We start from the raw sequence: 14917 nt of genomic DNA on the forward strand, positions 1-14917 counted from the left end.
GTGGCATGCAGGCCCCTAAGTCTCAGGAGCTGAGGGGCATGGCTGGCAGAGCACTGGAGGGCCAGGCACAGGCGCCACCCTCTCCACAGCCCCCAGCCAGTGTCCTCATCTGTCAGGGGGCACTGCCGTGCTTTGCTCCCCTACCTGGCCCTGCGAGGGAAGCTGGTGGGACCTGAGGCACGGAAGGGAGCATGGGGTGGGCGGGAGGGAGGGAGGGGGCCTGCCATGGGGGGCCAGGAGGTATGGACGCCCCTCCCCACTCCCGTCCCCTCTGCTTTGCTGCTTCTAGAAGTGCCTGCACCCGCCTGCCCCCTCTTTGAAGGGACAGATGTCGGGGAGAAAGCTGATTATTGTCAAAGGCTGGAGGCTGTGACCGGAGATCTCGGTGAGCGTGACCCAATTCTGAGCTATTCTCAGCCTGGTGGGAGCGAGTTATTCCCTCCCGCCAACGCCACTGCTTCGGAGGCGGCCTGACTTTGAAACGCCCTCGTCCTGGCTGCTGGGCTGGGCCACGCAGGCTCCCCTGGGCACAGAGGCTCCTCGTGGGGAGGGCCCATGGGCTGGCAAGGCCACTGCTGGGGCAGGGCAGCAGGCTGGCCCCACTGTGCCCCTCCTTGCTCACTGATGACCCAACAGGGGCAGGGCCCCACCTGCCGGCTCCGGGGTCCACACACCCGGCACCCAGCCTGTCTGCTGCCAACCCGTTGGCCACCTCGGGAAGCGACCTCTCGAGGCTCAGTTCCAGTGTCCAGGAGTGGGCAGTGCACAGAGCTCCCGGGACAGAAAGGCCTGTCCACTCCCCTACTCCACACCAACCCAGACCTGCCACACAGGGTCCAGGCCACCGCCGCTCCCGCAGCCACAGCTCACTCTGCACTGTGTGCCCAGATCTGGGTCTGGCTCCTGGGAGCCCCGAAGGGCGGGCTTGGGCGTCCTGAATGGGCAGGGGCTGGCACGTGGGAGGCACTCAACCCACGCATGCTGGTGACAGCACCCACCCTCTGTGGCTGGAGAGGACAGGGCACGGGGCCCGGCAGTTGCTCACTCCCTCCTGAGGGCATCAGGAGCCAGGCCCCTCTCTGGGGACCCTCTCGCTCAAGGCCCCTCCAGGCTGGCGTGCGAGCCCAACAGCCCCGGGGCTGTGGGGGCACTGAGTCCAGTGCCCACCCTGCTTAGAGCAGCTTTGGAAATGGCACTTGCCAGCCCAGAGGCTGGAGGTGCAGCCTCTCCATCCACTGCTTCTGGGGCACCACCCACCCCACCTGCATGACTCGCCCACCCTTCTCCAATGTCCACCTGCCCAGGTGTCTCCTCTTCTGAGGAACCTTCCAGGACTCTGCCTGAAAACTCTCTGCCCTCTAGGGTCATGCACTGGGGAACCACTTATGGCCAGGATTCCGGAGTTGCATCTATGTGCCTCAGTTTCCCTACCTGTGCAGTGGACTGTTGGGGGACTCGGGTCCCCTGGCAGCCCACCTACCCTCCATCTTCTGGCCCAGAGGTGGTGGGTGGAGACAGCAAAGCTGCAATGGAGGTGGGGGGGGCATGGGGGGGGCAGCCCCAGACCTAGACTGTGGGGGTGAGGGCCTCTTGGGCCCTCAGGGGAAACCCTGCCTCATCACATTCTGCTAGACAGGGTGTGCCCCCAGCGGCCTGCTGCCGTCTACCCACCCAGAAACCCTGCCCTGGTCCCCATTCGTGCAGCCCAGGTTGGGCCCAGCCCTCTGGGGCTCTTGGGTGAGGGGCTGGGCCCTGAGGCGGGCATGGGTGGGGCAGAGTGAGGCCCAGGAGCAGCTGACACCCCGGGGCTTCCTGAGGGAGGGGGACTCTAATCCCAGCTCTAGGGCAGTACCCAGGACTGGGACCCTCCAAGCAGGTGAGTCAGGGCCAGGGCTTGGGCAGCCGGGAGTCATGTGCCACTGTCTCAGTGCGGGACAGCAGCGCGAGGGGGGAGGAATTTCCAGGGAAAATCTGAGGGCCCCAGGCGAGTACACACTGGGCCAGGCAGGGCGTTTCTGGTGAATCCCTGCCCCATGATGAGCCCGTGCTGCTGACTTGAGCTGACTGTCCGGGCCTGCTCATCGCTCACTCACGGCCATGGGCCCAGCCCTGCCTCTGAAAGCCAGGCTCCCCATCACAGAACTGGGGCGCTGCTTGCCTTCTGCGCCTCTGCTATGGGGGCTCCTTCGGGCCATGGTGTGCAGGACTCTACCGCCTGGGCGTTAGATGGTCTGGGGAAGCATGCTGAGAAAAGGACATTTGAAGGGGTCTTGAAGGACATACAGGAGTTTAATGCTGGCTCAAGGCCAGGTGAGGATCCAAGCTGAGGGAGTGGGGTGAGGCCCAGCTGGGTCTAGAGGGCTATACAGTAGGGGTGGATGCCTGGAAGCTCAAGGTCATCACGGGGGTCTGTGTGCAGGGCAGAGCAGCAGGGCCGAGGGGATTGAGACAGCGACTCTGTCCCATGTGACAACTAAGTGTGGGCTGGGACCTCCCGCTCTCCATGTGCGGACCCTGGTGACTCACCCAGGGCCACCACCTGGGCAACCAGCCCCAGCTGGAAAATGGGCACAACCTGGACCCTGCAGTGCCTGAGGCCTATGTGTCCTATAAACCATGGAGCTGCGCCTCAAAGAAACACCTCCTGGTGTTCGCCCATCAGACACCATGCAGGTCTTTGCTGTGGCCAGGAGGGGCAGGGCAGGCTTGGGGGAACTGAGATCTCAGGGGTGTGCGTCACCCAGTTCATGACACCCCAGGCACGGCCTGACCCCAAAGCTCCTGGCATTAGGGTCACCCACTTCCATGCTGAACCTGACCAAGGGCCCCTCCTCTGTGCCCCAGGTGAGGAACAAGGTTAGGAGGGAAGCTGGGTCCTGGAAGGACAAGCCCTCGGAGCAGGGCTGAGCAACTCTCAGGGACACAGGCCTCCCGGACCACATTAGCCACAGCCCACGGTGACCCACAGTGTGACACTTCGCAGGGACCAGGCAGCCTGGGGTGGACCCTTCCTTCAGGGGCGCATGCAAGTAACCCAGGCAGCCACACTGAATTCCAGCCTGGGGCTGTGGAAGAAGGCCCAGCACTCCTGGACCACCCCAACCCCAGGAACGAGCGGCCTTTTCTGCAGCCAGATGGGGGTGGCCACACATTCGCCCCTTTGTCCTGGAGACTGGAGCGCCCATCATGCCAAACCAGGACAGGGAGGAGCAGGGATCGGGGCAGAGCGCAGGCAAGGCTGGCCTAGACAGCAGCTGGGGGTGGCCTTGGCTGCTAGGGATCACTCAGAACAGAGGGGGACGGCACGTTTATTGCTCACCACTCACTCTTGGGGCCAGGCCCCTGCTAGCACAGCACTCAAGGCCCCCAGCACAGGGGAAATGGAGGCTCCCAACAGCTGCTGGCTGCCTGGGCAGAAACCCAGGCCCCCTAGGCACCAGCGGCAGCTCTGAGGGCCCCACGGCTGACACAGGCGCTGGTCCTTCCTTGAGGCTGTCACACACCAGGGCGGGCGAGGAGAGCCCCCGGCCTGGGTGTCCCACCCTCTGTCCCTGCTTTGGGAAATGCCCCTAAGCTTAGCCTTTAAGAGGTGATCACACAGGCACTGTCCCTGGGAGGTGTCCTGGATGCACCTCCCCCACCCCACACCGTTGTCCCCACGGGGGGACCTCCTCCATGCCCTTGGCTTCTGTGAGGGGTAGGGGTGCCCGCATAGTTCTGGGACTCACAGGCTGGCATTCACACCCCAGCCCCGACACACCTGCCTGGTCACCTGCGGCAGACAACCCACTCTGCTGCTCCTCCCCGCAGCGCTGCCCGGCCTCAGCGAGTGCAGCCCCTGTCAAGGGGCTCTAGCTGGGTGGGGGATGCCCCGCCTCTTGGACATTAGTGGATGCAGGCCTGGGCTGAGCCCAGTGCTGACATCAGCCTGGAGGCCAGAGAGCAGGGCCACCTCCCTGATTCCTGGGCTGGCCTGGTCTCCTAGCGCTGGGGAGAGCAGGGCAGGGATTCTGGGTCAGCTCACCCCAGCTTCTGGCCAAGGCTGGAGCCTCGGCCCGGGGACTGGAGAAGCACGAGATGGTCTCAGGCCCCATGGGGCAGCCAGGGCCGTGGGGGCCCAGGGGTCAGATGCAGCGTGGCCTCAGGGACAATGCCCCCTCCCTCCTCCACCCCCTTCCTGCTTAGGCCCACCTGGGAGGGGGTCAGACTCCCCCACCTGTACCCTTTGGCTTCAACACCCAGGGGAGCCTGTGGCAGTGGATACTTCATATTGGCAACAAACAGCAGCTGGGATGGGCTGCAGGGCTGGACAGGAATGGCTGAGGCCCAGCCCCAGCACTGCTCCTCCATCACAGCCGCCCTTCCTGCCGTCCCACTCTGGCCACCCAGGAGGCCCCCAAGCCCCGCCCCACCGTCTGTGTCTGGCAGGCGTCGCTGACCATATAAGGTGCCTCTGGCCTCCCTGCCCAGCCCTTCGGTGCTCCCAGCTCCCTGGTGCCCTGGGCGGCGGCCCCCTAGCCTGGGGTCTTGGTGGCAAAGGTCAGGTAGCCGGTGTGGCCCACGGCCTCCTTCATGGGCGTGCCACTGCGGAAAGGGCTGGTGTCGGAGCCGGCAGGGCCATCTGTACCTGCGCCCAGGTCAGGCAGTGGCAGGCTGACAGTGCGCACGTTGTAGACCTGTGGCAGCACCTCCAGGGTGCTCAGCTCCGAGAAGCCTCGCGCTGCCAGCGCCTGGCACGTGCGTTGCACCTGCTCGATGCACGGCGAGAAGGAGCAGAAGCGCCCGCCTGTGGGAAACAGGACCCAGGGGTCAGAGGGCAGGGGTGGCAGAGCCTGGCCTGTCTGGCCCTAGCATCCCTGGACTCCCACCTTAGGGTCTGAGGCCAGCCTAAGACGGCCCCAACACAGACTGCAAGTCCTCCAGAGAGCTGGGACTGCAGGGCAGAGGGGACTGGCCCTCAACTGACAGCCCAAGGGGCCTGGCGCCGCTGTTCATCTCACCCAGCTTAGCCATGCCAGGCCCTCCCAAGTGCCAGGCACCGGGTCAAGCCCGCGCTGCCATCGTCTCTCTCGGCCCACAGCGGGCACTGCTCTCCTGCCTTCCACAGGGCTGCTGGAGCGCTGGGCCCAAGCAGCTCTGACAGCATGGCAGCGCGGGGCGGTGCGGGGGCCGCTGCTGTCACAGGAAATTAGAGGCTGTCGCTGCTCCCGGGAACAGGAGGCGCCTACTCGAATCTGAGCCCGAGCATGACAGCCCCTCCCTGCTGCCTCCCACCAGCACAGCCGCGGGCTTCACTCAGCCTGGCCCGCAGTGAATGAGAACCCAGCCCTGGTCCCTGTCCTGGCAGGGAGGACCTGGGGAAGCCAGGGCCGGGTAGAGGTATGTGGCCCAGGCAAGTGTCCTCGAACGTCCCTGAGGCTTGGTCCCGTCAGCTGTACCCTAACACGGGGCCGCCGGGAGGTTCGGGGTTACAGGAGGCACCTTCTGTGTGACAACAGCCTAGACAGGGCACAGAGGCTGAGCACGCCGCACCCTCCCCAGAGGGCTCCCGTGGCCAGCAAGAGATGCTGGGCCCACGAATGGGCCAGGAGCCTTTGGACCCAGAAGGGGGAGCTTGCAGGGAAAGGGACAGGTCCCAGAGGCAGGCGCGGGTTCCCTGGGCCACTCTGGAGGAAGGAGTCACAAAGGCAGCAGGGGGGCCTCAGGGGAGGCTCTGCTGGGTTCAGCCTCCCTGGGACTATGGTCCAGGCCCAGAAGTGTCCCCAGAGCAGGGAGCCTAGGGAGGCAGGGTGTGGAGATCCCCACAGCTACCACCCTCAGCAGAGGCCAGAACCCAGGAGTCAGGGCTGGGCTGGAGCTAGCAGGGGACCCCCGGCCACAGCCTTGCTGTTCGCACCAGGCCTTGGCTAATTTTTGAGGTGGGGCGGGGCGCCCCGCACCCCCACCCTCCACCTTCTCACAATGCAACTCTCAGCTGGGAAGAAGGAAGGGGCCCCTGCTGCCTGAGCCGCTCCTTCTCCAGAAAAGGGAAAAACCCTGGGCCTCCCAGCCACCTCCCTGGCTTGAGGCCCGACCTTCCCCAGGGCTGCCCCGCCTCCGCACCCAGCATCTTCCCTAAAAGGGGCCAGCTCCCTGGGCTCCAGAGCTTGGGGGAGGAGAGACTTTGGGAAACAGCAGGGACGGGATTCCAGACCCCTCTGGCCGGGGCTGCCCTGGACTTGGGTGGCGCTGCCACCTTCCTCCATCAGGGGTTGGGAGAGGCCAGAGACCAGGAGCAGGGCCCAGCCAGGGCCCATCCTCCCCAGCTCTGCCTCCCCTGGCCAGCCTGACCCACTCCTCACATCAGGCCAAAACGGGGCCCTGGCCTGGCCACTGCCATGGTGTGGCTTGGTCTCTGGACCCCTCTGAGATCCCAGGAGCTCAGTCCTGCACCCTTGCCCCACCCCCGCCCAGACTGTAACTCTCCCAGAACCCCTGATGCACCTTCGACCTTGAGGGCATCCCAGGCGTGGCCCACGGCCTCCCAGGGTGACGGGATGTCCAGGAAGACGGCGTCGGCCACGTGGCTCACGCCAAAGCCACTGCGGCACACGTCCTGGGTGCGCACAGTCACCCAGCGGCCCACACGGTGCTCCTGGAACTCCTCCCGGGCCTTCTCTGCCCGCTGCTGGTGGAACTCCACCGTGTGCAGGTGGCCCGTGGGTGCAATGGTGCGGATGATGGCGTGGGACACAGAGCCACTGCCAGTGCCTGGCAGGACAAGAAGGGATGGGCAAGGCATCAGTTGGGACTGCTCGGGACCCACAGCCTCCCAGGAAACAACCCCCCACCTCACCCTGGAGACCCACACAGAGCTCGGGAGGACCCCAGGCTACAGGTGGGTGTCACTCCAGGGCTGCGTGGTCCTGGCTGCCTAAAGCCCCAGGCTAGCCCTGGGTTGGGCACCCTGTCTGGGGTGAGCTGGGGTTGACAGGCTGTGTATGCCATGCTGTCTGTTGTGGGCACAGGCAAGGCCAGTGGCAACCCTGCCCTATCCCGCCTAGCGCAGGTATAGGCAATGAGAGCAGCCCAGTTGCCTGGAGCCTCCGGGGAAATCCGTGCAAGGGGGACAGGGAGGCCATCCCATCGCTCAGCCCTGTCTCCTTCCATGCATGACCAATCCCTTCCTCAATCCCCGTCAGCAGCAGCCCACCCTGCCGGTCCTCATGCCCACCTCTCCCCAGAAGCTCCTTGGTCCCCCTGAGACAGCCCACCCCTACGAAGCCTGCCCAAACCTGCCCCCACCACACAGGGGCTGGGGCTCTGCCCTGGCCTGGTTGGACTCAGGACGCAGGGCCTGGCCACCAACCACACCACCCCAGTCCTCCCCAGCGCACCTGCCCCCAGCTTCCCTCAGGACGGCCCCTCTGCTTGACTTCCTGTCCTATGGAAAGGGCCAAGGCTTACACCCCTCCTCCCGCTCCAGCTTCAGAGGCCATCTGCCTGATGCCACTCCCATTCCCAGCCCCTCCACTCGAGACTCCTGCGAGAGCAGCCACTGCACACTTGCCACCCATCCCTCGAACCCAAATAGCGCTGAGCATCGCAAGTGCTTGGGCCAGACCCATGGAGGTGCCTCCACTCCCTCTATCCCGTCCCACGTCCTGCCACCTCCCACATTCTTTTCAGGGGCCAGCCCCTCTCCCCACCTGTCCAGCCCCACCCCTAGGTGCCCCCAGCCTGCTGCCTCTCCCCTCTGCAGAGCCTGGCCATGCCCCCTTCCCACTAACAGGCAAGTCAGACTTGTTGGCGTCCGGGGTGGAGCTCGCTTCCCCTCCAGCCTCACTCCCAGACCCTCTGCCTCCCCCGCTGAGCCTGACTCGGCAGCATGCTCCAACTGCAGGGCCTCAGCACGGCTCCTCCTTGGTGCAGAGCTGTCCCCTGGCTCTTCGTAGGTCCCTCCTCGTCATGTTCAACTCAAATGTCCCCTCCTCAGAGAGGTCTTCCCTGCCTGGCCTAGCTGGAGGGACCCCACTCTGGGTCCCCCTCAGACATGCAGCCCTGTCTCACAAGCTTCACAGCAACCAGCAGCACTGAGATGTTCACCCAGGCTGTGTCCCCCTCCTCGAGGGCAGGAACCTGGTCTCTCTTGTTCACGGTTCCTAGGAGGGGACCTGGCGTATCTGAGGAGGCCAGGAGAAGCGTGCTGCTTGACTGAGCTCTCTCGCGAGAGTGGGGCAGGGGCGGAGAGGCCAGCACCCGCCACAGGATGAACAGGAGCAGCAGCTGATGGGGTTAACTAAGTCCTGCTCTCCACCCCTCCCACCCAGACACCCCAGGGAGGGACACGGTGACCCGCAGCCCTCAGAAAGCCAGCATGGCAGTGCTAGGCACTCTTCGTGAACCTGGACCCTAGCTCTCCTGCCCATGAGGAACACGCCACCAACAACCTAGATGCATCAGGGCCTGGGGCCAATCTTGGCTTCAATGGCCACGCTGGGCGGCCCCAGCACCTGTATGTGTGCAGGGGTTCCCACAGCCCAGGCCCTGGACTCAACAACAATGGTGCTCACATTCATTGGTAGCAGGTGAGGATCTGATCATGGATGAGGATGGGGAAGGCTCCCCACCTACAGTGAGCTCCTCGGGGTAGCCCTGGCCTCTTTCCAGAAGGGGCAACTCTCTCTGCTTCACCATCAGCACAGAGGACTAGAGGTTGACGGTCAGCACCTAGGACAGCGCCAAGCATCAACCTGGCCACGCCCCACCAAGGCAAGCAGGACCCTCATTAGAGCACCAATCCTCCCCAGCTCCCCCTGGTCCGTTTCCCACCACCTCTCACTCCAGTTACAGCACCAGCCTCCTAATGGGCATCCCTGCCTCCACCTTCACTCCCTGCTGTCAGCATTCCGGAAAGATGTGAAAATAGAAACTGAGGAGCCACATCTGTCTGTAGGAAGGGCAGGCTGGAGGCTCTGACCTCCACGTTTGTGTCAATTTCTGAGTTAAACTGAGGCAGCCTGAGGAACTCACCAGACTCACAGACCACAGAGCCGGGCCGAAGCTCCAACATCATGGTGATGAGGGCGATGTCTGTGGAGTAGAGGATCTGAGTGCGGTGCGGCAAGTTCAGCGTCCAGAGCTCGGGCGTGGGGTGCAGCACGTACACCCAGCCACCTCGGCCGCACGTCACCTTGGAGCCGAAGGGGCGGCCGATAAGGTCAACTGAGTGCCTCAGGACACCATGCCGGGTCTGGGTCTGTGCCCCACGCTGCACACGCACTGCCACCATTGCACCGTGGCCCAGTGACAGGATGGCCGTGTCACCCTCCTTGATCAGCTCCTCGTATGCCACGAAGCTCATGGTGCTAACGTCTGGCAAGGGCCAAGGACCTGGGGAGGGGTGTGGGTAGGCATGAGCAAGTCAGGAGCAGGATGAGGGCCTGGGGTCTAGGTAGAAGGCTTCGAGGCCTACATCCCAGCAGTGGGCATGGGCGGGGTGTGGCTAGCTCAGCCTCTGCCACTGCCTGACAGGGAGCCCAACAGCGCTGCACTCTGGCCTGGCCTCTGAAACCTTTCTTGGTCTAGGACAAGAGACAGGGACTATGAGCCTAAATCAGAGATGAAAAGACTGAGGCTTGGCAATGGCGGAGGTCGGTCCCACGGATTCCCGTAGTGAGGACCCGACCCTCCCATCACCCTTCTCCAGGAGCTTGACTCCCATTCCCCAGGTGTGAGATGAGGAAGCGCCTTTGCGAGGTGTCCACCGGCGGGGGAGAAGCAAATGGTCAATGAGGTCACCTCCAAGCCAGGCTTGATTCCCCGCCCCAGTCTCCCCCACGGGGGCTAGGTGGAAGGGTATGACAGAGGACTAAGGGCTCCCCTGGGTGTGCGGGTGGCAGGGTATGACAGAGGAGTAAGGGCTCCCCAGGAAGGGACTGGGGACGCGGAGCTGGCAGTCCACGCAAACACCGCCCAGCCGGTGCAGAGGCAGCAAGGGGCCAGCCCGGGCCGGCGGGGGCCGCCCATGCGAGGCTGGAGGAACAGGCCCTGCGCGCCGTGCCCGGCCCGGGCCACCCTCACCCGCGCCCTGCCACCCTGGGCCCCGCGGAGTCTCACCTGCGACGCTCCCGCTGCCGGGGCTCCACACGTGCCTCCGCGACGCGCGGCGGCGGAGGCCACACCACTTCCGGCTCCGCGCCCGCTGATGACGTCGCGCCCCGCCTCGCCCCCCTCCGCGCACGGGATCCTGGGAGCGCCAGGCTGCCCTTCCCGCCCCTCCCAGAGGACGTTTCCTGGGCGACTTCTTCCCTCATGTGAGCTGCTCTGTTTACACTTGCTGGTCGCTGGAAGATCGAAAGACTGGACAATATCCATATGGCGGCCGGCCGGCGCGGTGGCTCTCGCCTGTGATCCCGCGCTTTGGGAGGCCGAGGCGGGAGGTTCTTCTGAGCTGAAGAGTTCGAGACCAGCCCAGGAAACGTAGTGAGACCCCACCATCTCTACAAATAATAACAAACAAACAAAAGGTCCCCCCGCCCCGCCAGCCGCGGGTTGCCGTCGCACCCAGGCACATTTGAAGGGCGGCAGGAGCCAAGGCCTGGCTGTCACTGCTGTCCCGGACGCCTTTGACAGCCCCTGGGGGTTCACCAGAGGGCTGGGCCGGCCCTTGGCTCACTGCCCAGTCCTCTGTGAGGACACTTTGCCATAGACATTTTGTTATTGCAGACTGCTTAGGGAACACCCCTGACTGGGCCCTAAGATGAATTCCAGAAAAGGAATCGCAGATCAAGAGGCGGTTCTAAAAGGCTTGGGCTAGGGTCAGCCAGAGCTCTGTGCAGCAGATGGGGGCCTGGAAAAGTCTGCAGAAGTGGCCTTCCGCCCAGGCCCTGCCTTCCCCGACGGGGGCACGTTCTCCTGAGTGCAGAGCTGCTTCTAGGAGGGAGTAGGGGTCGCGTGTCCCCTCCTGGGAACCAAGGCATAATGAGAACTGGATGACTTGGGCCCACTTTTGGGTCTGGTGAGGAGCCTGAGCAGGAGACTGGAGGAGGTGCTGCTGGAAGATGGGCAGAAAAGGGAAGCGGGAGTGGTGTTCTGTCTCAGCAACACTGTTCCCAGATGGCTCCTCTGTGGAGTGTGTGTGCAGGGGAGTGGGGGCAGGGGACACGGATTTTCTTCCTCCAGCTCTTAGCTCTCAGGACCAGAGCTTGGAGAGGAACAGAGACCCCCCTACCCAGCCTAGGGTTTAGCCTGCGCCCGAACCCAAGCCAATTAGCAATGACCCTAGGGCACCCTCCCCAGTCACTCAGCCACTCCAGCCTGGTAAAATGAGGTGGCCAGGCTCCTGCAGGGCGAGCTCCCCTCTGGAGCCCTGGCAGCCTGTAGAGCACTCAACTCTCTCGCCTCTCGGGCAGGCCAGGCCAGGGTGTTTGTGGCCGTCGCATTGGCTTCTCGGGGTCCATCATGGAAACCTAGCGGTCCAACCTCAGCCCCTCTGTGTCCCTGCCCTAGCTGCGGCCGAGAGTCCCCAGGAGTGAGCTAGTGAGAGGCCTTCCATGGCCTCCCACTGTCTGTGGGCTCCTGTCCCTGTGGGGCCACCACGCTGGCCACCAGCTGCCTCTACTTCTGCCATATGGCCTCCCTGCCTCCTGCTCTCAACGTTGAAACAACCCAGCCCCATCCACAGCTCCCCAACCTGTGTTCCAGTGGATGCTTCTCTCCCTTGATGATGCACCCGCCTGAGTCACCCCCTAATTTCTCCCCTGGGGGATTCTGACTTTCCACTGCTCTTGGGTGTCTCTTCCCCAGCCTCTCAGCTGTGGTGTGGAGTCAAGGCCGGGTGCCAATAAGGGCCTAAGGTAGGACTTGGTGGTGGTTTCCCTGGGTTCCAACTTCCCTCTTGCCTCTCTGTCTATTACTGGCTGGTCAACTCCTCCAGTGCCCCTTCCTCCAGGCAGCCTCCTCAGCCCTGCCCACCTGCTCCATCTGAGCCTGCCCCAGGCCCCAGCCTGAGTCCTCAAGCAGAACCAACCCCCCCTACCTCAGCTGATGATTCCCTGTGCAGAGTTTGTACTGGGGCTCCCCTAACAAGAGCTGCTGCTGTATATGCCCAGCTGTGCCATCTCATTGAATTCTCCCCAGGATCCTAGGAGGGAGGGAACACTTTACAGATGGGGAAACTGAAACTCAGAGAGGTTAAATAACTTGCCTGAGGTCACAGCCAGTGAGGTCAAAGTGGGATTAGGATTTAAAGCCAATAAACCCGCAAAGCTCAGCACTGAGGAGGCTGACGAGGGAGGACTGCTTGAGGCCAGGAGTTGGAGTTCCGCCTGGACAACATAGCAAGACCCCATCTCTTAATTAAGAATGAAAGCCGGCCGGGTGTGGTGGCTCACACCTGTAATCCCAGCACTTTGGGAGGCCGAGGCGGGCGGATCACGAGGTCAGGAGATCGAGACCATCCTGGCTAACACGGTGAAACCCCGTCTCTACTAAAAATACAAAAAATTAGCCGGGCGAGGTGGCGGGTGCCTGTAGTCCCAGCTACGTGGGAGGCTGAGGCAGGAGAATGGTGTGAACCCCGGGGGGCGGAGCCTGCAGTGAGCCGAGATTGCACCACTGCACTCCAGCCTGGGTGAAAGAGCAAGACTCCTTCTCAAAAAAAAAAAAAAAAAGAATGAAAGCCAGTAAACCGGCTTCAGAGAACCAATGGCCAATTTGAAGAAAGGTGGGAACAGGCAGGAAGGATGCCCACTGGGGAGGCTGCTCTGCCCAAATCCCTGGCAGGGACCACGTGACTGCAGTCCCTCCCCTCTGAGCAGCACAGCTTCCTACCCCACTGTGCTCTGTGAACCCCAGTCAGCCCCTGTCCCTCTCCTGACCTCAGCCTACTTCCTCTTCGGGCTCTGCAGAACTCAGGGGCAGGGCACTGGGAGGAAGCAATGCTGCCTCCTACAAGGATAGAGTCCAGTGCCCTGCCTGGAGTCTGCCCTGTGCCTGACCTGCTGAGCCGGGTCATGTTTTGTGGATAAAAGGCCTGGGCCTCCTTTGAAGCCCCCTCCAGGCCCAGTGGTTCATGTGTAACCCGGTGTGATTTCTGAGGAACCCGGACCAAATACTGGCCTGGTAGCGTCATGCAGCCTCCTGCCTGGATGCTGCCAGAGCAACCCCTGCGGACCCCGGGGAGAGCAGGGGCTGTGGACAGGGGAGTTCAGCTGGAGGGGAGGCGGGCACCTTCCAAGCCCCTCCCCTTGTGCACCTGCTCTGGGGGCCACTAAGGCTCCCAGTCAGCCCCTGCCTGGGGGGTCTCACCCTGACATTTGCGTCTGAAGGCCTTGAGGGCCACCTCCCCACTGTTATCTGCTGCTGCTGTCCCCGTCACAGCTGCCTGGCCCCCCTACACTGTCGGTCTGCCCCAGGCAGGCTAGCACAGGGCCGGTGCTCTGGGAGGGTGGAAGGATTGCTGGGCCCATGACTGGACACCTCTGTCCCCCAACTTCTGATCTATCTGCACATTGAGACCAGCCTGGCCAACACAGTGAGATCCTTGTCTCAACAGAATAAAAACAAAAATAAGATGATCTTCTGTCTGCACACTGGGGACAAAAACACCCACCTCAGAAAGCTGAGGGTTGCCAGCAGCCCCAGGCCGGAGCTGCTGCAGTGCCAGGCTCACTGCTTGCCATAGGCAGCCCTGCCCTCTGGACCTCATATCTGCAGTTCTGACCTTGCCTGTGGAGGGAAAGTGTAGGGGAAAGAAAGAGAGATCAGACTGCTACTGTGTCTATGTAGAAAGAAGTAGACATAAGAAACTGCATTTTGTTCTGTGCTAAGAAAAATTCTTCTGCCTTGAGATGCTGTTAATCTGTAACCCTAGCCCAACCCTGTGTTCGCAAAAGCATGTGCTGTGTTGACTCAAGGTTTAATGGATTTAGGGCTGTGCAGGATATGCTGTGTTAAAAATGTGTTTGCAGGCGGTATGCTTGGTAAAAGCCATCGCCATTCTCCAGTCTCAAGTACCCAGGGACAAAATGCACTGCGGAAGGCCGCAGGGACCTCCACCTGAGAAAGCCTGGGTATTGTCCAAGGTTTCCCCCCACTGAGACAGCCTGAGATATGGCCCATGGGAAGGGAAAGACCTGACCGTCCCCCAGCCCGACACTCATAAAGGGTCTGTGCTGAGGAGGATTAGCGAAAGAGGAAGGCCTCTTTGCAGTTGAGATAAGAGGAAGGCATCTATCTCCTGTTCCTCCCTGGGAATGGAATGTCTTGGTGTAAAACCCGATCGTACATTCTATTTACTGAGATAGGAGAAAACTGCCTTATGGCTGGAGATGAGACATGCTGGTGGCAATACTGCTCTTTACTGAACTGGGATGTTTGTTTAAAGTCAAACATAAATCTGACCTTTGTGCACATCGAGGCACAGCACTTTCCTTAAACTTATTTATGACACAGAGACCTTTGCTCACATGTTTTCCTGCTGACCCTCTCCCCACCATTACCCTCTAGTCCTGCCACATCCCCCTCACTGAAATAGTCGAAATAGTAATCAATAAATACTGAGGGAACTCAGAGACCAGTGCCGGCGCGGGTCCTCCATATGCTGAGTGCCGGTTCCCTGGGCCCACTGTTCTTTCTCTATACTTTGTCTCTCTGTCTTATTTCTTTTCTCAGTCTCGTCCCACCTGACGAGAAATACCCACAGGTGTGGGGGGCTGGCCCCCTTCAGGAAAGGGGAAAGGGGGTCCTTTCCCATGGGGGACCTGGGGAAACAGGTTAGGGAGGGTGAGAGAGGGGAGGGTTGGCCTTCTGAGAAGCTGCAGATGCTGAGGACAGAGGAAGTCCTGAGTGTGGCCCCCAAGTCTCTCCCTCCCCCAAGTCTGCCTCCAGGGGCTGCAGCTATCCCTTCCAGAAACAGAAACTTAAGCCCTCAGGC

The 14917-nt window shown here is 62.3% G+C and overlaps 1 protein-coding gene across 1 annotated transcript; it reads right to left on the reverse strand.

Annotated features, from left to right (window-relative positions):
• Positions 1-1371: 1371 nt before the first annotated feature.
• TRMT61A (tRNA methyltransferase 61A) lies at positions 1372-10181 on the reverse strand. Its single transcript, XM_032134642.2, has 4 exons — positions 10099-10181; positions 9013-9372; positions 6484-6750; positions 1372-4786 (listed from the first exon to the last, which is right to left on the reverse strand). The coding sequence occupies exons 2-4, from the start codon at positions 9341-9343 to the stop codon at positions 4515-4517; spliced, it is 870 nt and encodes a 289-aa protein (XP_031990533.1). The 5' UTR covers positions 9344-9372; positions 10099-10181; the 3' UTR covers positions 1372-4514.
• Positions 10182-14917: the final 4736 nt, after the last annotated feature.

This window comes from Hylobates moloch, unplaced genomic scaffold (assembly GCF_009828535.3).
Source record: "Hylobates moloch isolate HMO894 unplaced genomic scaffold, HMol_V3 SCAFFOLD_16, whole genome shotgun sequence".
NCBI classification, from domain to species: domain Eukaryota; kingdom Metazoa; phylum Chordata; class Mammalia; order Primates; family Hylobatidae; genus Hylobates; species Hylobates moloch.

Excerpts from the sequence above, each read along its gene's own strand:
- TRMT61A (XM_032134642.2), bottom strand. The coding sequence starts at position 9,343 with ATGAGCTTCGTGGCATACGAGGAGCTGATCAAGGAGGGTGACACGGCC. Across the intron at positions 6,751-9,012 it reads CTCTGTGGTCTGTGAGTCTG|GCACTGGCAGTGGCTCTGTG; the intron begins GTGAGTTCCTCA and ends TTGTCCTGCCAG. Across the intron at positions 4,787-6,483 it reads GGATGCCCTCAAGGTCGAAG|GCGGGCGCTTCTGCTCCTTC; the intron begins GTGCATCAGGGG and ends TGTTTCCCACAG.